This window comes from Talpa europaea (genome assembly GCF_964194135.1).
Source record: "Talpa europaea genome assembly, chromosome: 8".
In the NCBI taxonomy this organism is placed as follows: domain Eukaryota; kingdom Metazoa; phylum Chordata; class Mammalia; order Eulipotyphla; family Talpidae; genus Talpa; species Talpa europaea.
Genome location: NC_140075.1, coordinates 110,829,977 through 110,852,542, shown reverse-complemented (window position 1 = coordinate 110,852,542; position 22,566 = coordinate 110,829,977). Strand labels below are relative to the sequence as shown.

Below are 22,566 nucleotides of genomic sequence, written 5' to 3'. Positions count from 1 at the left end.
GAGTTCGATCCCTGGCCAGGGAGCTTCCCACATGGCGCAGCAGACCTCTCCTGTCTCCCCGCTGCTCCCCTCAGCAGTATATTTCGTCAGTCTGCCTGTTCTGTTCCCCACTCTGTCTCTGGTGAATCTGGCCTGTACCCTAGCTCTTGTATGCATAAATAAGTGGATCTTAAAAGAAAAAAAAAAATGGATGCAGGCCTCCCTGGTGGCACAGCAGTTGAGCGCTGGGTTGCGAAGCTGCCCGCAGACTCTGCAGCGCCGGTTCGATCCCTGGCTGCTCCCCGGCCACCAGAGGAGGGTCCCACATGGCGCGCAGACCTCTCCTGCCACCCGCTGCTCCCCTCAGCAGTGTACTTCGGTCCTTCTGCCTGCTCTGCTCCCTGCTCTGGCTCTGGTGAATTCTCTCACCCTCCCGTGCTTCTGACTGTGCCCAGTGCTTGTATAAATAAATAAATAAATCTTAAAAAAAAAAGGATGCAAGTAAATTCCTCTGAGAACAAAGCCCTGCCCAGCTTTGTTTGTCCCTGGTTCTGCACTGTGGTTGGCCCACTGGTCCTGGAAATGGTGACACTAGTTCTGCCATGGAAAAGGGGGTGAATACATGTGGGTACACAGCTGGTCTGGGCCTGTGGGCTGTTGCTGGCCAAGACACTACCTATGAGTCTGGAAGGGGACTGGGAAATCAATCAGGGTATTTGTGTCAGGTCTGGACCCCAGTAATGCCTGGAGAGAGCCATGTAGGGCCTGGGTCCGCAGCCATTGAGCCAAGTTGACAGGTCAGGGAAATAGAAGGTCAAGGCCTCAGCTCTGCTGTTACAGGTGAAGAGATTTCAGGGGTGCCTGATGGATGTGATCAGGGCAGGCAGGACAGAGGGTGGGGGAGGGAGAAGGGAGGGCCTCCAGTTTCTGTTTTGACTGTGCAGCACTGCTAAAATGTCCTCCCTTGACCTGCTATGTTCCCAGCTAGCGAGGCACTAGATGGCTCCCTCAGAGAGAGAAATATTGTTTGGGCCAAATTTTCTTCCAGCTTAGGCTAGGGAACAGCTGGAGGCCTGACCAGTGGGGCAGAGGTCAAAATTACAGTATCAAGAAAATTCACCATTAGACCCAGAATGTCCTCATTCCTGAGTCATGCTTTCCTACAACCTGCTAACATTCCTGAATTCTATGCAGGGATGGTTTGTTATCTTAAACCAGTGGACAAATAAGACCAGTGACCTCCCCTCCCCCTGCCTGATAACTCCTATTCACTTATCAAAACCCAAGCCAAATAGTCCAAGCTAAATTAGTTGCCCTTCCATTGCAAAGTTGTATGTTTCTGGAACTTTTCCCCACTAGTTTGTAAGCATATCAATAGCAAGGACTTTGCCTTTTTTGTGACCACATTCCCACCACTGAAGAAATAATCATTGACCAGATGACCCAACAAAGCAAGGACCATCCAAACTTCCTGACTCTGGGAACCTGATTACATCTTTCATTCCTACCCCCAGAACCCAGGCATTTGCTCAGCCAAGGAAGTAGGATTTTCTTATTTGGCAAGGACAATTCTAGATCCTGATAACCAGCCTCAATGAGACCCATATCTAGTCTGGGTTATCACTGCGCATGCTTTGCAGGGGGCCAAGGAGATGGTTAGTATTCCAGGGAGACTGTGTCAGGTTGGAGCAGTCCCCTCCTCTGGCTACCCCTGGCTGCATGTAGGGGAAGGTTCCTCATATCTTCCCCAGTCTCCAATCTCCCATAACTCCCCAGGGCTGATGGGAAACAAGAACCCCGGACAGATGGACAGATGTGGTGTATCAGCTTTCCAGCCAGGTCAGAGACCTTTCTTCTTTGGGGGCTTCTCAGGTTGAAACCAGCTGGAAAGTGGCCCCTGCACCAGGAAGAGCAATAGGCACATTCCACCCCAGGCAATGGAGTCCTTGCGGCTCCCAGGCAGCCCAGGCCAAATAGGTTTCTTGATCCTCCCATCCCCCAGGGCACAGCGCACCTGGAATAGGGACAGGGCTCAGGAAATAACCTCTGCAGCTCCACTCCCTGTCTCAGATGTCTCAGGCTCTGGGACAAAATCAACTTTACCAACAGCCTCTCCTTTCACCTTGTCGCCCCACAAGCTACCTCCACTGACCCTCAAATTGAGTTTGTCCTTTAGAAAGATCGTCATCCCCATGTGTCATGACTACCACTGCAGACGGCTTGCATGATAATCTGCTATTTGCTCCCCTCTGTATCGCCTTGAAGGAGGCGCTGTTCTGCTTGACAGAAAAACAAAGGCTCAGAGTGACTTCAGAAGAAATCTGAACCGCCGCTGTCTAGTCCAAAAGCCTGAATGACACCATCTCTGTGCTCTAGGGGCATTTCTGAGGGTGCACTTCCAAGGAAGGCGAAACATACAAACAATCCCCCAAAGTAATGGGGATAAAGCTAAAGTCATTCATCCCAAAAAAGGCAAGAGAGGGAAAGACACAAATCTCAGACTCCACTTTCAGATCCTGTCCTCATCTCCTGCCCCTTTAAGCAGAGCAGCTGCCCATCAACACAGTTTTAGAATGAGAAGCTCCCAATCCCTCCCCTTCTCAGGGAGACCCCAACAGCTGGCTTGAAACCCAGTGCCCAAGACCACAGACCAAGGGGACAAGAAACAGTAAGTGTGGGAAGGAACCCTCATTAAGAGCACAGGCCTGCAGCCAAGGGCCCTGGGTTCGAATCCTAGCTCCACTTCTTAATCAGTGTCATGGTCCCTCCTTGCGTCTCAGGGAGGTAGAAGTCACTCTCTTGGATGTTGATGATGAATGAAATCATCACAGAGAGCTGCAGGCTGGCCACACCCTCAGAGACAGCACACTCCTCGCCCCCACCCCCACCCCAGGTCCTGATGCCACAGGAGCAAGGTGGGTGGCAAGACAGGTTCCTGCAGGGCTGCAGGAGACCTTGAGCTTTCAAACCCCCTGGCTCCAGGCCTCATCGCTCACATGCTTCAAAGTCCTCTCAACACTTTGCAGGTCTGTCCTAAGGCTTGAAGTGATGGAGGGGAATTGCTGCACGTGCAAATTGCTCAGAATACACTCATCTTTTTCCTTCTCTTCTTAGAATGTGAGATGTCCTTCAGAAAACAGATAACCTCTGGCTTTGGTTTATTTTCAAAAGGAATAAATGACTTCCCTTTGCACCACCTTGGACACTGAATAAACATTCATTCTCTTGGAGATGTAAAAGGGATGGATGCATGAGAGAGAGAGAGATGGCTGAACTAGAGAGGGGGCAGGTAGGGAGGTGGAAGGTAGTCCTCACGCCTCACTCAGGAAAAGGGAAGAGGGCCTCCCCGGTGGCGCAGCGGTTGAGTGCTGGGTTGCGAAGCTGCCCGCGGCCTCTGCGGCGCCGGTTCGATCCCCGGCTGCTCCCCGGCCACCAGAGGAGGGTCCCACATGGCGCGCAGACCTCTCCTGCCGCCCGCTGCTCCCCTCAGCAGTGTACTTCGGTCCTTCTGCCTGCTCTGCTCCCCGCTCTGGCTCTGGTGAATTCTCTCACCCTCCCGCGCTTCTGACTGTACCCAGTGCTTGTATAAACAAAACAAACAAACAAACCAGCAAACAAATAAATAAAGCATGCCTCTATTAAAAAAAAAAAAAAAAGGAAAAGGGAAGAGGAGGACAAGGCCAGGAGCTCTCTCCCACCTGCCCCTTGCTTGCCGGTGACCTTGTAGAAATGACTCCCTCCCACCCCCTTTCTGGACCTGACTTCTTTCTGCAAAACGAAGCTCTCTAAAATTCTTTTCCACCTAGAATTTTCTAGAATGTTCTGCATCAACCTCTTTCTCTGAGATACTCCACATTGTGCTAAGGAGGCCAGGTCTTCTTGCTTGTCCTAGCCTTCTGCCTGCCTCTCCATCTCCCACCACTGTACCCTACCACCTTCCCCTTCTCAGACATGTGGGGTTTATTTTTAACCAGAGTTTACAGGCAGGATCTGGAAAAGCCAGTCTGCAGAAGTTCCCGCACAACAGGACCTGCCAGACAGGTGTGGTGTGAAGGGCAGCGGGCCTGGAGACCAGCACAGCCCTGCCAGCTGGAAGGCTGGAAGAGGGCCCGAGCTGGCCCCCTACATGCTCAGTGGGCAGAACAGAGTGTTCACATGGCAGGGCCGGAAGTGGAACTTTCTGGGCTTTCCTGACATCACCTCCCCTGCAGGGACTGATTGGCCCAGACTCCCTGCCCCCTGGGGAAGTCTCTGGCAGCGTGGCCCAATGCCCTGTATTGCAGGCCAGGCCTCTGTCCTGCTCTGGCAGAGGGGAGGGAGTGGAGGAGGCCAGGTTACCCAATAGCAGATTAAGCATGTGGTTAGGGCACTGGCAGTAAAAGGGCATCAGCAAAGTGTTTTGGTGTTTTATTTTTTTAAAGGGCTAACTCTCAGTAAATCAAAAATAGCAAGGAAGTAGTCATCCTGGGAAAAAATAGAACTTTGTTGAACTTCCTCACACTGATTTTAAGGTTTAGGGTGGGCTTTGTTTTGGGTTTGTATGTGACTGGAGGGAAGGGCCATTAACCTCTCAACTCTCGGGGCTGCCAAAGGTCTTAACCAGCTCAGGGTAAGTCAAGGATATGAAAGGAGGTGGGGAGAATGGGATATTGAGGAGAAGGGGGCACATGACCCCAACCCAGAGCTGTAGCCCTGGGAATGGGGGGGGGGGGCTTTGGAGATCAGGGGGCCCTGCACTGTGAGTCACAAAAAGCCAGTTGAGCCCAGACACTGCAGTGTGAGGCCTGCGTTCAAGCGGAGAGGATCTCGGGGGGGGGGGGGGGGGGGGGGGGACTAAGGTGTGAAATAGTGGGCAGCAGGAGGGGCAGGATGGCTCAGCGCCCCAGAGCAAGGCCCGGGAACTGAAATTCCCAAACCTGCCTCTGGAGCTAGAGTTTGCTCTTCCTTTGCTCTCTCTGGAAATGCAAGGCTCTTGATCAGTCCAGGTCAAAGATGGAATCTACTTTGGAGGGGGAGCTGGCAACCCGTTTCCAGGCAGGTGGGTCCTGGCATAGGCCTCATCCCTCTCAGTCTCCTGCCTCTTCTTTCACCATAGAATTCACAACCCATGGCCTTCCCAGCCAGCAATCCCAGACAGCCAACATTGGCTAAGGGCCTGTTTTATCTCATTCTCTCATTTAACTTCCCACCACCGTGTGAAGTGGTTGTGCTAGCTCCATGCTATCCGGGAGAAACGGGCTCGAGGTGTCCGGCACCTGCTGAGGAGCACAGGGCCAGCAAACTGCAGAGTTCAGATACAAACCCTGTCATGTACTCTTTTTTTTTTTTTAAATTTTTTTTATTTTTTTTTATTTATAGAGGCATGTTTTATTTATTTATTTGTTTGTTTGTTTGTTTTGTTTATACATGCACTGGGTACAGTCAGAAGCACGGGAGGGTGAGAGAATTCACCAGAGTGAGAGCAGGGAGCAGAGCAGGCAGAAGGACCGAAGTACACTGCTGAGGGGAGCAGCGGGCGGCAGGAGAGGTCTGCGTGCCATGTGGGACCCTCCTCCGGTGGCCGGGGAGCAGGCGGGGATCGAACCGGCGCCTCAGAGGCCGCGGGCAGCTTCGCAACCCAGCGCTCAACCGCTGCGCCACCGGGGAGGCCCTGTCATGTACTCTTTCCACCGTGTTATACTTAGTGCCAGGTGGACTTACCCCATCCCACCTCTGGTGGGGCCAGTCACAGCTGCTCTCTCACCCCTCTCCGACCTCACCAAACACTTCTCAACTTCTATGGGGCCAGGAGTCCCTGCAGGCCCTCCTACATGCATCATGGACAGAGAGACAAGCCCTAGAACAGGATGGGCTACGTAATTAGCAGGGCTCAAGAAAACATGAAAATGGAGGACCCTTGCTCCACATTAGGAAGAATTTCCATAACAAAGCATTAACTTTGCTTTGAACACGGGCCTGATGTGATAGCATGAACCCTTGCCCACAGTGACAGTCTGGCCCACACTGACATGACCCCCCAAACGCCTCCTTATCCAGGTAATCACATAGCCGGGTTGGGTGAGTTGGATCTCAAGGGCCCCCAAGAGTACAGGCCTTGGAAGCAAATTCCCCACTGTTCCAGAGCCCCCAACCCATACCCAGGCATCCTCAGGAGCTAACTCCAGAGGTGTGGACAGGTCAAGGGTGTGGATTCTGGTTGCAGACCACCTGGGGTTGAACCCCAGGTCATTCCTGCACGCAACTAGTGGGTGGAGCAAGTGGGCTGAGGGCCTCTGGTGATGTCTTTACTGAGCAAAGCCCTACTTCCTTTTACTGAATAATCAATCCTAATACAGCCTCCGGTGTCTTTTCCTTAATCTTTCCTTATCTGACCAGCATTTACTGAGCCAGTAGGCACTTCACTGAGGCTTCTAGAATAGTACTAACAAGTCATTCTGGAATGGTCCCTGGCACCTGCTCCATCAATGTTTTTAGAAAGAACTACTAAAAGTAACTGCTGTATAAAGAGCATCATCCAGGGCCCACATGGCACTAGATATGCCTACACACACACACACACACACACACACACACACACACCATCAATCACCCTTACTCCTCCCCATGGTCCAACAGGTGGCCTGGGAAGAGGCTGAGGCAGATGTTTCACAGCTACTGAGTAGAGCTCAGGCCAGGACCTAGTCCCTAGACTTCCTCACCTCCAGCACAAGCTATTCCCAAACCTGCCTGCAACCAGGCCTGCCTGACCCAAGCGGGGGCCCATAAAATAGATAAACCCCAAACCCAGGGCCTCCATCACCCCTGTGCTGGCTGCCTCCTCCTGCTCCCACTAAGGAGGCCCCAGTTCTGTCCCAGCTGAGTCCCTCCGCCTGTACTTTCTCTGCACCAAGCACTTCTGGGCGCTGACATATTTGATCTAGCCAAGGGCACTATGCAGTAGGTACAATTTCCATGCTGACTTTTTTGGGGAGGAAACTAGAGGACAGACAGATGAACTAAAGAAGTGAATCTGTTATAGGACAGGGAGAGGGGCAGCCCAAACCCCGCAAACCTGCCTATTCTAAATGGGTTCTGCCATCCGCCACATCAACACAAAACATAGGAGACTTTAATGGGAAGGAACTTTAATAAAACTAGGAAACAATACAGGTAAGGCAAAGAGTCTAGTTTCTAAATGAAGCACCCAAAGTTACCCGACCCCTCGTGGGTAAAACTCCATCTAAATGGGATTGACCCAGAGCAAGGCCCCAAGGCCTGCCACAAGTCTAAAGCATCTTCCAGCGGGGACCCACAGAAAAGGGCCAGAAACAACCGGACAAGTCCGGAAGGAAAAGAGCAAAATCAACATCAAGATAAAAGCTGCCATTGTCACCTCCCCACGGGTCTCACCCACATCTGTGTCACCTAGTCCACGACCACAAGACAAGCGCAGTTTCTTCACGTGTCTCTAGGCTCCATGCGCCTCCTCCAGGTCTCCTGGCTCCATCCTGCTTCCTTCCTCAGTCTCCTCTGCAGCTTCTCCTCTTCCTGCTCAGCTCCACCCTCCCTTGGGTGGGGCAGGGAACCTCCCCCTTTCCTGGGGACCACCCTGTTACAAAACTGGGGTTGAACCCCAGGTGCTTTGCTCCCAGAATCCATACCCTTGACCTGTCCACACCTCTGGTGGCACATGCCTGGCACACCAAGTTGGTTGTGGAATCTTGGGCAAGCACCCCAACCTTTCTATGTCTGAATCCTTCATCCGTGAAATGTGGATAATCATGGCCTTTGCCGCACTGCGTATGTAAAGCACTTAGAACAGCCCCAGGGAACAGAGCAAGGGTGGCAGTCATGGCAACTTTTATTAATATCACTTTCAGTCCAACTGCTCCTCTAGATGCCTCTCCCCTCTTCCAGACTGTCACTCCATGAATACCACCCCGCTTCTAGGATACTCAAATCCTCCACTCTAGGCCTCCCCCTATAAACAAGCTGTGTCCCTCGACGCACTTCCAAGAACATCCCCCCACCTGCTGCCTGACTTCCAGGATCCCCTTCCCTCCAACCCTGAGATGCGATGGGCCCTGTGCTGTCCCCACGCGCCCCCGTCCCTTCCCACTCCATGTCCTCTCCATTCTGCACATGGTTCTCCGCCCTGAGCACCAGGGTCCTCCCTTCTGCTGAACGGAATGTCCCCTTTCAGGCCTCGCTTTGCTCCATCTCCCCGCCCCACCCGGCCCTAGCCACACAGCCTGCAGCAGGAGGCCTCGGGTGGCCGGAGGCTGTTTCCTCTGGTTGTCCTCCCATCCCTCTAGCTGCTCCTGCCCCTGCCCTGGAGGGGGTGCTCCCAGCATAGTTTCCTCTTCTCATTTGTTTGGCCCACTTTCCTCAGGGCCCTCATCCAAACTCACAGCTCCAACTACCGCCCACAAAGAAGACAGCACCTCTCAGCTCCTGCCCAGACCTGCATGTCCCCCAGCTTATCTGAAAAGTACCCCCGCTGGCCTGTGGCACCTCAGGCCAGTGTTGAAAACTGACCATCCCCCTACACCTGCTCTGTCCCACATCCCCGGCACCCACTGCCTCCAGCAGAGGGCTAGCCTCTCCTTCCTCCCTCTGTCTCACCCTCAGGCATCCTGGCATCTCTCCTCCCAGCACCTTTCAGACCTGCCTGCACTCAGCGCCTCCTTAATTCAGCTTGCTCGCCTCTGGCCTGGAACACCAGTCACCCCCTCGCTGGTTTCCTAACTTTGCTTCTCCTTCTCCTCCAACCTCGTGCTCCCAGAAAGTGCTTTCAAATAGCAAATCAGGCAGTGTCCTCTGCTCAGTGGCCCTTCGTGGTTAATCCTCAGCCCCTCAGCACAGCTCAGGTGGTCTCTCTTGCCAGTCCAGCCTCGTAGCTGCAGAAACAACATCCAAGCCAAGTGTACTCCTCACCCTTCTCTGATGGAATCTTGTTCTTCGGGCTCTTAGCCCCTTTCTCCCCTCTCTCCCCATCCTTTTCAGGCCCCACCTTCTGGAAAGGGTTTTCACCGGTGCCCCAGGTCGGGCAGGCCCCATCAGTGCTCCTGCGGCCTCCTAGGCCTGTCTTTCCCTGTCATGCCCTCCCTTCCCAGCACTGACTGTCCTAGGGGGCTGGAGGAGATACCTGAGCTAGGGAAGAATGGACATCACAGTAGCCCACAGCCACAGCCATGGGTTGTGATCAAGAGCCAAGGAGCCGGGATCTGACGTCCTCTATCAGCTTGAATTCTGCCAGCAACCTGTGACGGGATTCCCATTTCACAGGAGGACACCGAAGCCCTGAGAGATAAGGCAACTTGCCTAAAGTGAACGGCAGAGCCAACTTCAATCAATCAATATTGGTGGAAAGCATGTTTTCACTGCAGCCTGGGGCTTTGGTAAGCGTTGAAGGAGAGGCAGGGAGGGATGGGAAGACACAAGGACAGGGGAGCAGCAGTGCATGGATGGATGCAAGGGCCTGCGAGAGCTCCTCCTGCCACCTACACTGTCCTGAGGGACCGGGAAGCCTGCTCCAGGCACTGCACACAGTGGGAAGAAGAGAGCCCTGGGAAGAAGCCACTGGCAGGTGGGACAGGAGATGAAGGGATAAGGACACCACAGGCTCTGACTCAGCTGGTTCCAAGGGAGAAGGCCTTGACCTGGGCCAGGCTAGATTTAGACAAAGAGAGCGGGCTGTCAGAGAAGGCCTCCCTGCCCCCAGGATGGCTGTGGCTGGCAGACACCTGCTGACCCCTCTGCCTCCATGGGGAGGGCAAGGCTAGGGAATGGTAGGCATCTCTTTCAAGTCTGTGGCTGTGCCTGGGGCTGATGAGCTGCAGGGGCCAGCTCTCTGCTCTAGGCCTGGCCCTGCACACCACCCCCACCGCAACCCCCCCCCCCCAACCGCCATCCCAGTTGAGTTATCCTGCTCACCACGGTAGCTAGAAGGCCCTTTTGGGGCAGCGCCAGCCTGGCTCCTGAGATGTTGCTTTTGATCAGATAGCCTGGTGAGGTGGCACACCCCACAGCAGCTCCTCCTCTAGGTCCCCCTTTCTGTTCTACCCTGAATCCCAGCTACCTCTCCTCTCCTCCCCCTAAAGCTATCCTAATTCAAGAGGGCTCCATCTCCAAGTCACTGGGTCCCCACATGGTGGGCACGTTAGCAACTCCCTGAGTTAGGAATCCATTGCCTGGTCCTCCTCAGACAGAGCATCATGGACTTGCAGCTCCAGGCAGACGAGAGGGGTGGGGGAGTTTGTAGGAGGTGGTCACGTGACTGTCTGGGCCAAGACCCAGGGCACAGAGTTAATTCCTTTCGCGTTCACATGGTCCAGCATTCCAGAGCTGCCTTTCCCGGGGTGCTGGCCGCCAGCGTTGCCTCCAGCACCTCCAGCGCCCCCATCGACACAAAGCTATTCTCCTGGAGCCGGGATTCCGAATTGCAAATGCTCAGTCCTTGCAACAAAACCCAATCCTCCCTGCGAGGGTTTTGGGTGGTGGAGGGTGAGGTATGAGGATGTGGAGTTAAGATAGAGTGTGAGAAATCCTCAGAGGAGAGGAGTTAGCCAGGCGGGGCGAATTGCCTACTGCTCTGTGCCTTGACTGCTATCGATAAAATGGGGGTAACAATAACACCAACTATGGGATTTTCCTGCCAAAGGAGAATAATAGCCACAACCAACCTCAAAGGTTTTTCCATAATAAAAGAGAAATAGTATATGACAACGCCTGCCTACCCCACCGCCAGGTCCAAAGTCTCCACTCAATCATGTTGTTCTGTTCTTTCAGCTACAGCTTCCACGTCTGCCAACTTCACAAAATTGTTGGCACTGGTGGGAAGAAGATTCTGGACATTGTGGGGAATACCTGGCCTCCATGTTCCCAACTCTCCCCATTCCTTCCCGAGAAACCCCGCATCAAGACACACAGAGGTTTGCTTAGGGAGCCCAATGCATCACAGGGACATAGGTGCATGACATGTGGGCCAAGGACAGACAGACAGACAGACAGACAGACACACACACACACACACACACACACACACCCCTTGCCCAAGAGCCTTTGAAAACTAATAGCTAATCCCTGGGGAAGGAGACTCCTAGCCCCAGACTGGGCTCTGACCCAAGTCCAGTTCCTTGGACCTTCCTTCTTGTTTTTGGCTTGTATTAAAATCTACCTCCAGGAGATACATATATTATATATACACACATATAATATACATGATATACATGCTATATACACACATACATATTAAATGTAACCTTCTTTGTGCATCTAGTACAGTTGAAAGCATACTCAGAAGAATTCTCCCCCGCCCCCACGCCACCCCCACACACACACACACACAACCTGTCAGAGGGGAATGAAGACCTGGAACAGGAAGGAGATTGACTTACTATGTATATGTAATACCTTTTTAAAAATTCAAATACTCTACCCCTGGGACGGAGAAATGGTGGAGGGCTTGTTTGTTGTGCTAAAGAATTTGGACTTTATCCTGTAGGCAACAGGGAGCCGAGGAAGGTTTCCAAGTAAAGACAGTCAAGCCAGGCTGTGTAAGAGAATTGACTCTGCAGAGCCTCGGCCTGGAGCAGCCAAGACGGGAGCCAACAGGCCAGTTGGGAGTCTGAGACACTTCTGTTGAGTTTAACCTGACCGGGCACCCACCAATTGTGAATGTATACTATGATGCCCACAAAGAGGTAAGCTTTCCTGGATTAAAACGCACTCAACGGCTCTCCTATCTGGTGGATATGCATTTATGAACCCAAAAGAGACAGGACGGCCAAGCCAGAAGCAGAGTTAAGAGCCACATCTTTTCCCCTAAAGCAAGCAAGACTGTGGGAAAGATGGTGGACCCCCACAGGAGCAATACAGTTTAGAAATTAGAACCCCCAGCTGCCTCCTGCCTGTCTATCTGTTTAGTCAAAGCTGAGAGAGAGGTGGGCTCATTCTCTAATTAAATTTGGGGGTAGCCAGTGGCTGAGGGAGACTGCAGTGCAACAGCCTTGCTCCAGAGTCCCTCATTGGAAATACTACTTGGACAGAACTTCCATGTGTCCCCACCACGCCAGCCTAGGAAACAGCCTCTCCAAGGGTTTCCCCGCACCTGGGCTGCTGGCTCACTGGCACAGGCCAGGCCTATAAGACTCTGGGAGATGGAATGAGGGCTGAGGGACAGGGATCCAGCTCGGAGCCTGGGTGTTCTGGGTCTGTGGGTCAGAAGCCAGAGGCCCCTGCAGGGACAACGGGAGTTCCGGAAGCATCCAGGTTCTAGGCCGCTCTGGGCTTGAATCATGGTGGGTCTGCATGGCCTTGGGTATGTGACTTCTCTGAGTTCAGTGGGCACATTGAAAAATGGGGTTATCCACTCTCCACATAGGCTGCCCAGAAGTTTGGATGGCACAGTGTGCGTCTACTTGGCACACCACACAGCACCTGGCATACCACTGTCTCTTGCACATCCTTCTTTATCATGGAGTTGAGCGGCCAGGCAGTGGTGGTGCCAGGGTAAGCAGAGTGAGGCCCCAAGCTCAAGGGAAGACAGGAGTACTGGTCGATCTGTCTCCTCCTACCCCTAACTTCTATGCCCAGATGGTTGCTTATCTGGCTGTCTTTAAGCCTCCAGAAGCCTCCAATCAGTGAGGGGGAGGTGGAGTAAAGGTCCACAGCTCAAAGGTTAAGAAAAAACTCCACCAGTTCAAGCCTGCCTGACATTTACAGCCAGATGCATAAAAACTTTTCTGAACACCCCCTTCCCCAAAAGATATGTCTGCAGACTAAGGGACAAATTCTTGTTCCCAGTCCTCTAAGAGTTAGTTAAAAATACTGAGTCCCAACCCACTGGCACACACCACTACCTCAGCATCACCCTTTCTCATATTAAAGCTCTAGTTAAAAAAGAGTGCTTAGCGGCCTCCCTGGAGGTGCAGGGGTTAAAGTCTCAGCACTATCAAGCTATCACCCGAGGCTGAGGCATGGCATGAGTTCGATTCCAGCCAGGGAGCTGACCCACATGGAGCAGCAGAGCTCTCCTGTCTCGCCCACTGCTCCCCACTCTGTCTCTGGTGAATCCTCTCAACCCCTGCACCTCTGGCCTACACTCCTGTTCTTGTATGATAAATTAAAAAATAATAATAATAAATGTTAAAAAAAGTGCTTAAATTAAAAAAAACAAATCATCCATAGGAGATGTTCCCTAAGAGGGATGTAGCCCAGGCTACACATGTCTGTGCCACTGTGTGACCTTAGGCAAATTACTTCACCCCTCTGTGCCATGGAGCACAGAGGTGGATGTACTAGACCTACTAGATCTTTATGAGGTGGATGTACTAGACCTACGTTCCAATTTTAAGTTCCATGGTTGGGCTTTAGATGTGCATGGACCCCTTTAGAGATCAGTAATGCAGATGTCATCCCAGAAGGGAACTGGAAGCAGAGGGCCAATTGTAGAGAGGGGATGTTACCATTGTACCTATTCCTTTTGGATCTTTTAAATTTTGAACCAAAGGAATGTATTATCCATTCAAAATAAATACATAAATTTTACATTAAAAAGGAAAGAAAATGTATGCAAATCCATGTGGTGGAGGGCACCTGTGTCTCTGATCTCAAAAAGGTATACAAAGCATTTCACTAGGTGACCTTCAGGGTCATTCCCAATTTCCTTGATTTGACAAAGTATTAGAGAAAACAAAAGTGAGTTTCGGTACTCTTTCCATTGACAGCTGGGTTGGACACATGGAAATGCACCCCGGAATCTTGTATTTAACAACACAGATGCGCACGCCCGGAGGAACCCCTGGTCCTGTGGATGCACAGACATGTGTGGAGGCACAACTGGGCATGGTAGATCTGCTGGTGCAGCTCTCAGAAGTCAAGGTCAAAAAATGACCCCCGTCAGCCTGTTTTCTCAAAGCTGTTGAATTAAGCCTCCCAAGCCCACTTAAAGAAGCATCTGCTTAGTTTAGCTGTACAAACCATTCATGTAAACAAATACAGTGTGGATCTTAATGTTGGCCACCTTGGCTCTGCAGGGGAAGAGAGTGAGAAGGAAAGAATATGGAGGAGTGGGAAGGTCCAGGGTGAGCCTGAGGTGAAGGAAGCCTAGGCTCATCCCCCCTCCCTCTGAAGCTCTCAACCCCCAGAATCCTGAGTGCTGGAGAGGAAAAAACGCTTCCTAGGTGTGCAGTGTGCAGAACTTCAGGGGAGGGGAATCCTGCTGAGGGATCCAAGCAAGACTTGTTAAGGCAACCAGAGCGGCAGCTGACTGGCTCAGAGGAAAAAGATCCCAGGATTCCAAAAAGAAAGAAAGGAGAGTGGCCATTTAACAAATAGCCCCTGGCTACGGTAAACTTTAATTAACTGAACCATTATAATTCACTTCCAGTCTGAGCTCCACAGATCCGCTCTCCCTCCCTCTCCCACCCTCCCCTCCCCCTGGTCTCATCAAGGCAGGCTTCCTTCGTGAAACCAACTGGCCGCCTTTGCTAGATGCCTCATTATTACAGCTGCTGCTTCTCCTGCTAATAATGCACCCAGCAACAAGAAGGGGGAGAAAAGGACACTGTTCTCAGCTATTAATGACAGGCCCCTTTCCTACCTACGTGCACATAATCATAAAAGTTGCTGAATGGAATATTATTGCAATGACGAGACAGTTACAGCCAGCAGGAGCCGATAGACAACCAGGCAGGTAACAGGACCCACCCACTCCCACTTGGAGCCCCCAAGGGGTACTCATAGGCTCCACACCTGGACAGGTAATCCATACCCAAGTTCACATGCACAGTCCGTGCTGTGGCTGCAATCCTGCTCTTTCATTCCATGGTTGTTAAATACCTGTGACACTCCATCTCCGTATTCTCAGGCTGCTGAGCTTTACCCATTTTAAGATTGTCTGGGTTGGGAGTGGGGGTTGGGAGCACCTTAGAGGATCTTCCAGGCAAAACATGCTTGGTTTTTATTAATGAGCTTATAAGAAAAGTCAACCCAGACCTTTAAGGGAAATGTGTGATTGGTAGCCCGGCAAGGATGGGTTTTAGAATTAACTCTTCCTACAGTCTGCTATGCATTATCACCCCCAAGTTAATTACCCCTGAGGATGAAAATAGGTTTCATGACTCATAAGCACCAATACAACACTTGGCAGCAGATGAAAATGCAAGGACACATTTGCAGGAAGCTGACACGCATATCTATTTATATGTGGGGAGATTCTTAAAGAGGTGAGACAGGCGCCTCCCATGTACCAGGATTAAGAGGCTGTAGCGGAGCCATCAATTGCCATTTATCCACACCTCTGAACACACACACACACACACACACACACACACATACACACACACACACAGAGTCATGGTTTCCACTACTTCCATGATGGTGGTGGCAAAGCAGCAACAGAAACTAAAAGGGTGTTATTAACAGCAAGTCCCAACACCAACCCAACCTTCCACCAGTGTTCTGGGCTAACTGGTGATTTGCTTTTTCCCAAACGTGCCTGTGCCCATACCCACCTCCCTACCCTCATGCTCCCTCTTTGATGGGAGTTAGATGGGGGATGCCAAGAGTTTGGCCTTTTTTGATTTTCTGGTCCCCAGGCCGTGGTGGAGACAGCCCTGGCCCAGCTTGCACCGACCAAGAATGGGGTGTGGCCAAGAATGAATTTCAGATAGGATCTCTAGTTCTGTTTTGCTTCCTCCCTCCTGTTTTCTACTCTTCTTCCATTTGCCTCCAGGAAAGTACAAGGTTCAAATCAGGTTTGTTTGCCTTCTCCCAGCTCAGGGAGGGATTCAATCTGGTCTCAGCCCAGGGAGCACAGCGCTCTCAAGACTAATTCAGTCCCGTGTCCCCTTCCCTGTTCCTCTGTACTTCACACATGCTGTCAAAAAGTTGATTTGGTGAATATTACATTTCTTCACCAGTGGGAATGGGTTTTATTAGGTGTCATGAATGACCTCTGCCTCAGGAACTGGGCTATTTTTTTTTTTTTCTCTTGCCCATTCTCTGCAACTATCGACCAACAAGCCAAGTGTCCTACCTTCAGACATACTTATCAAAAAGGGAGGAGGGGTATGTGTAATGAGTGAGGTGCATCCGTTGGCTGCAGGGACTCCTCTGGCTGAGTGTACCTGCCATTTATTTCTCAGTTGCCCACTTCCTCCAGCCTCCACTGACAGTTCCCAAGTGCTGTGACATTTTGCTTTAAATGTGCAGTAACCATGATGTCTGCTGCACCCAAGAGGCAAAGTACTCTGGTTTGAGGGAGTGAGGGGTGTCTTCCACTTGCACAAGTCACAGCTGTATTGGGTATCAGCATATACACATGGCCACAGGGCCAGGCACCAAAAAGCATTCCTTGACGATGCCATTTGCAGCTGGGGCTGCATCCAGAAGAGATGCTGAAGAGTAAACAGAATTGCTTAGTCAGCAACTGCCCTGCCCCCAAGAGGTAAATGCAAACAGCCTGGTCCTGAGGGGGTGGGGCGGGCAGGCAGGCAGGCTGGTGCAAGGGCCTTCCACAGATGCCATCTCCCCAGGTTGTCAAAGGTATTAGCACTGGTTTTCTATGTTGGAAGCAGGGCAGGTGTCCCCCATGTTGGAGCCCTGTGACCTTAGACCTAGAAAAACAAACTTACTGACTCGGAGCAGAATTAATAGCAATTGAATTTATTACAAGTTACTAAGCTCCAAGGCACATTACAGTGTTCTGTTAAACTACAGAAATGTAGAAAGGACAAACAGAGCAGATTCTCCATGTCTAGCATTTCGCTCTACTGTTCAAAAGCATCCGTGCATCAAGAAAGCAAAAACGAAACAACACATGAAGACCCAACACATTCAGGTCAGTGGAAACAAACCAAAACATTTCCCTCACAAACTTGCAACAGAAAACACCCGCCCCCCCCAACACCCCTCTTACCATTTTGCAAACATAACAGAAAAACAAAACAAAACAGAACAGAACAAAATAAAGTGAAGACTTTAACACTTGGGGCTGTTCCGAAGGAAGCTTTCACCATTTTTATAGCATCATTTTTTTCTTAGGCAGCAACACTGGCCTTGGCAAAAAAAAAAAAAAAAAAAAAAAAAAAGTCATTTTCTTTTGTGTGTGTTTTTTTCCTTTCAAAGAGTGCATAACATTTACAAAAATACACACCAGCAGCAGTCGTTGCTAAGGGCTATTAATTCTGTACCTAGGCAAACACTGCCACCAAATAAATGCTAACGAATATGATGCAAATGATCCAACCAATATTATACTGCTTAACACAAACCAGCTTATCCTTCAAATAAAGAAGTTACATACCTTTGTTTCAAAATATAGAAACATACCACGAAAATAATGTCTATACATAAGACTAACTTTTTGCAGTTTGATATATTCACAATTCTACATCTTGGGGGTGAGGGGAGGGAGGCCCCAGCTGGGTAGGGTAGGGGCCCTCTGGGTGGGCGAGGAGCTGGTCTGGGGCAGAGGCGGTTCAAGGGTCTCTCTCCTTTTTCACCTTGACATCCCCAGCTAAGATAGTCGCGATTTCCCCCTGCATGAAAGCCCAAGGTACATTCGACCCGACTAGGGGGCATTTTTCCCCGCTGGGGCAGTAAACCTCGCCGGTAGCCCCCTGGGCCTTGATGCTCTCTCTGGAGCAAGGGAAGCAGAATTTGTGGCTGGGGACGGATGGGCACTGCACGAAATGTGTGTCCTCCAAACGTTCGTGGCAAATGGTACAGCAGAGGGGCCCGCTGTTGGCCATGGGGGAATCTGGAATGTTTTGGGGGTGTACTTGGTCCATGCCCGGGTGGGTGCTAGGCGGCGGAGGTGCCACCTGTAAATTCAGGTCCCCGTTCCGTGATGCCAAGCGGCGCTGCCCCGGCACCGAGGCGGGCGACACCGGGCTGCTGCTGTTGCGCCGCGCGGACGCGGTGGTGGAGTGCACGGAGCTGCCGTCCTTGGGCGAGTGCGCCGTGCCCAGAGTGTCTGCCACGGACATGAGGGCGGCCATGGGGGACGGGCCGTTCTGAGGGGCTGACTCGGGCGGGGTGGTCCGATTGGAATGGGGTCCCAGGGGTGGGGGCGGCGGGGGCGGGCCTCCGGCCGCATGCCCCGGCGCCGCAAAGCCCCCGGCCGACATGGTGAGCTTCAGCGCCTCGCTCTGGTTCGCCATCCACTGCTGCCTCTGCTGCTCCTCGCCCAGCTTCAGCGCGCCCTCGGCCGAGTCCGGGGGTTCGGGGGACGCCTTCCTCTTGCGCAGGCTGGCGGCTGCGCCCCGGCCCGAGGCGGCTGCGGGCGGCAGGGCTCCGGTCCCGGGGGGCGCGCTCGGGGCGCGGCTCAGACTCACCAGCGCCGTGGGCAGCATGGGGCAGTTGGAGTCCAGGTAGGGCTGGGGGAGCATGTCGGCGCCGGGCACGCCCTCCTTGAAGAAGCGCACGGCCTCGGGCAGCAGATCCCCGAGCAGGCGCCAGTCTCCGGAGCCGTGCTTCTTCTCGTACTCCAGATACTTGAACCCGGAGGAGAGCCCCCGGCCAAAGTCCTTCATGCAGTCCTGGTACATCTGCTTGGCCACCCCCGACGCGCTGGAGTACACGTTGCCCGAGCCCGTGGGGTACTCGATGAACAGCTTCAGCTCGTAGTCCATGCCGGGCTTGGACACGGCGTCGAAGGCGAAGACGCGGCCCAGCAGCGAGTGGTCCTTCTTGAAGCGCACCTCGTAGGGCGTGCAGCCGGCCAGCGTGAGCAGCGTGTCGCGCACCATCTTGGGCTTGCTGGCCCACTCCTCGGCGCGGTTGCGCAGGCTCTCGCTCAGCTCCGCCAGGGCCTCGGCGTTGCGCTGCTTCTCCTTCAGCTCGCGCTCCTGGTCGGTGCTCGACACCGAGCCGGGCCTCTTGCCACCGGCGCCCACGCCCACCTCGGCCACCGACGACGAGGTCGACGACGCCGCGGAGGACGAGGCGGCCGCGACGCCCGGGGTGCCGCCGAGGCACGCGGGGCCGCCGGGGGCTCCCGGGGGCGCCGGCGTCGGGGGCCCGCGACCGCTCAGGCCGTGCGGGGGCGGCGGGGGCAGCACGGCGGCGCCGGCGGGGCCGTTAAGCAGCGTCTGCGGCAGCAGGTTGGGGGGCACGGCGAGCTGGGGGCCGCCCCCGCCCCCGGGGTTGGGCAGCCCGGTCACCAGCCCCCCGTGCGCCCCGCGCCGGGACGCCACCGACGCCGCCGCCGAGGACGAGTTGGGGCTCTGGCGGTTCAGCTCCGGCGGGCCCTCCTCGGGCGCGGGCTTGGGGAAGCCGTTGGGGCCCCCCAGCCCGTTGGGCAGCCGCGCGGCGTGGCTGCTGCTCCCCAGGCTCACCGGGGGCGGCGGGTACTCGAAGCGGCTGCGCTGCTCCACCGCGGCGGCGGCTGCGGCTGCGGCGGCGGCCGCGCTCAGGCCGTAGCGCTCCAGGCCGGACGGGGCCGCCAGCACCGCGGGCTTGCCGGCGCCATCGACGTGGTTGAGCTGCTGCTGCTGCTGCTGTTGCTGCTGCTGCTGCTGCTGCTGCGCGGCCGCCGCTGCAGCCGCGGCCGCGGCCGCCGCCTCCTTGGCCGACAGGGCCACCGTCTTGACCCCCACGGGCGGCGGCGGCCCGGGGGAGCGGCCGTCCTGGAAGCAGCCGTGCGCCCGCTTCAGCTGGCGCGCCGTCTCGATCACGAACTCGATGCGGTCCGCGCCCTCGTAGTTGACGCAGCCGCGGCAGACGGGCTCCGAGAAGTCCCAGATCATGGCCCAGGGCATGCGGGGCAGGTCGCACAGGTAGCAGGACTGTCTCCGGGACGAGGACACCTGCGCCGCCGACATGATGCCGGCCCCGCGGCCGGCCGGCCCCCGCCCGGGCGGCCTCCGCGGCGCCTGCTCCTCCGGGGCGGCCGGCGGGCTGGGGCGGGCGTCCGGCCGCGGGGGGAGGCGGGGGGCGAGGAAGTTGCGCCCCGCCGCCCGCGCCGCGCCTCTTCGCGGGGGGCCTCCGCCGGGCTAGTCGCTCCGCGCGGGGCTCGCGCCCGTCGCCTCCCGCGGCGGCCCCGGCGGGGCGGGCGTCCCGGCGCCTTCTTCCTGGAGCCGCGGCCCCGGGCTGGCCGGCGCGGGCGCGGGCCCGGGGGGAGGGGGCGGGGGTGCCCGGCGCGGGCGGCCGCCGGCGCTCGGCCCCCTCCCCGGCACGGCCGGCGCGCGGAAGCCCGAGGGGGGCCGGGCCGTCCTCTCCCGCGAGGGGCCCCCCACGAGCGCCGTCCTCTGCCCGCCGGGCTCGGCGCCCCGGCGCCCGGGTCCGGTCTCGCTGGCGCCGCTGGTCCCCGGAGGGCCGGGGCCGGAGGGCGCGGCGGCCGCGAGGCGCGTCTCCCCTCAGCGGCAACGGCCGTTCGGCGGCGGGCGGCGGGCGGCGGGGCCGGAGGAGCCGGCAGGACGCACGCGAGCCGGGCGGCGGGGCGCGCGCTCGCAGGCTCCGGCCGCCCCGGGCCGCGCGGCGCTCACGTCGGCGGCAGGGCGCTCCCGCGGCGCCGCGGCCCGGGCCGCATCCCTTCGCGCTCGCCTCGCCGGGAATGTGGGGTTGTGATTGTTACGCTACGTTCCGGAGGCGCGTCTCGGCGCTCGCGCTGCGGCTCGCGCTGTCCCCGGCTCGGCCGCGCGGGATGCCGCCCGGGCGGAGCGCTGACGTCACCGCCGCGCGCGGCCCGGCCCCGCCCCTTTACACTTCCTCTGTCTGCGGCGCCCACTTGTTGCTGCGGCGCGGCGCATGCGCGGCGGGGCGCCCGGATTCCTCCCCGCCGGCCCCTCCCCCGCGCCGCCGCCCGCCCCTCCCCCGCGCCGCGTGTGGACGACAGCTGAGGCCCGGCCGGCGGGGGCCGCGAGGCCGGGCCGGGGGTGGAAATTCAGCAGACGGTGACCTTTGCTTCCCCGCCTGGGCCCCCCCCCCGAGTCAAAACGCAGTGAAAAATCACAAACGTCGTTTCCGATCCCGCTCCCCCTCCAGCCCCCCCAGGCAGTGCATTTAAATGTCCTGGCTCCGAGGTTTTCGTCGTAAATTGCACGTTGGGTATTACCCGTTTCATCATCCGCGATCAAACCTCCCCGCCCCTGCTATGGCGCTTGCACGCGCTGCCCCCGCCGATGCCGGAGCACCTGCAAAATTAGCTGCTTTCCACGTCTTCCCGAAACTGCCATTGCGATTTGTTGTCGAGCCTTGGTCTAAGAGCCCGAATTTCAGCGACGGAGCTCAATGAATTCAGGGCGAGCTCCTCCTCCCCCCGGCTGCACTCTAAACATTTTGGCTAGATCTCCAAAGAAGCTACGAGCACCCGGAGGCCTGTAAGGAAAACAGTCTACTGGCGGCGCACAGCTGCAGTGGGGGGCAGGGAGGGGAGGTGCTGGAGAGGCCAAACAGGTGAGTGGTTTTTCCAGGCTTGATGAAAGGAGGTAGAGGCAGTGTTTTAATAATAGTGGTAGCTCTTTTTAAGGCACTGCCGCAGTTTTCGAACTTCTGTCTCACGTGCTGTGATTTCCTTCCATAGTGCCCTGCAAGGCTGAGCAAGACCTTCCTTTCTTCTGACTTACAAGATTACTTACTGCTCATCGTGATTGCTTACTGCAGAACAGATATGTGGGGCATAGCTCTGGGGGGGGGGGCATTTCAACTGATTCTTCCAAGTATTGGGCCTGCCACCCCGCACCCGGCACAGAAAATTGAGATAACCCTGGGCAGGGCTGAAGAAGAAGGGAAATATAATGGGATTGCAGGTTCTGGCAGACCAGGTTGAAATTTCCTCTCCCTTACTGGTTTTGTGACCTTGAGCTGGTTACTTACCCTCACACAACCTCTCTGTTTCCCATCTGTTCAACGGGATCATAGCTTCGAACTTACTAGCGTTTGAGATTTCATTTTGTTTCTTGTCATAAAGGGAGGTAACTCACTGAGACCTGCCATGGGACAGACTGCTTGGTGGTTCATTTGCATCATTATTAATCCACAATATTATCTACAAGGTAGATTCTATTATTTACTGTTCTACGGGCTAGGAAATGAGGGTGAATAAATTGCCCAAAGGTCACATGGCCATTAAAGATGGAGCTAGGGTCAGAATGAAGTAAATCTGAGTTGGGAGTTGACTTTGACAATCTTAGGCCTTCAGAGGTGATTTGGGATGCACAACATTTCCATCAGCTACCCCGCCCCCCCCATTCTTTGTTACATATCAATACAACCTCTTGGAATGTGTTTTGCAAATACACCTTCTTAACCAGCTCTCATCCTACCTTTCCAAACAGATTTGTACCACTGAGTTCTTCCATATTCAGAAACTGTGGATCTGTCACTGCCTCAGCCCTGTGCTATACGTGAACACAGTGTCAGGCTCACAGGAAGCCATCAGTAAGTGCTGGTTATTGTTATTGATATTAATATTGGCGCTATTGCTACCCTGTGAAAGCACTTTGTAAATTGCATAAAACTAAGGATCATTATTCTTATCACTATTACTACTAATTGTAATAAAGTTGAGGTAAAGCAACAGGAAGTTTTTGTTTTTATTTTGACACTTAACCTTCAGAGCCTATTCCCCCCCATCAGCAACTTCCCTTTCCCCCAGCA

General features: G+C 54.7%; 1 protein-coding gene across 1 annotated transcript; it reads right to left on the bottom strand.

Moving 5' to 3' along the window:
• Positions 1-17,378: 17,378 nt before the first annotated feature.
• IRF2BPL (interferon regulatory factor 2 binding protein like) lies at positions 17,379-19,790 on the bottom strand (the record flags this gene model as incomplete). The annotated part of the gene is made up of 1 exon (XM_084240937.1): positions 17,379-19,790. The coding sequence occupies one exon, from the start codon at positions 19,788-19,790 to the stop codon at positions 17,445-17,447; it is 2,346 nt and encodes a 781-aa protein (XP_084097063.1). The 3' UTR covers positions 17,379-17,444.
• Positions 19,791-22,566: the final 2,776 nt, after the last annotated feature.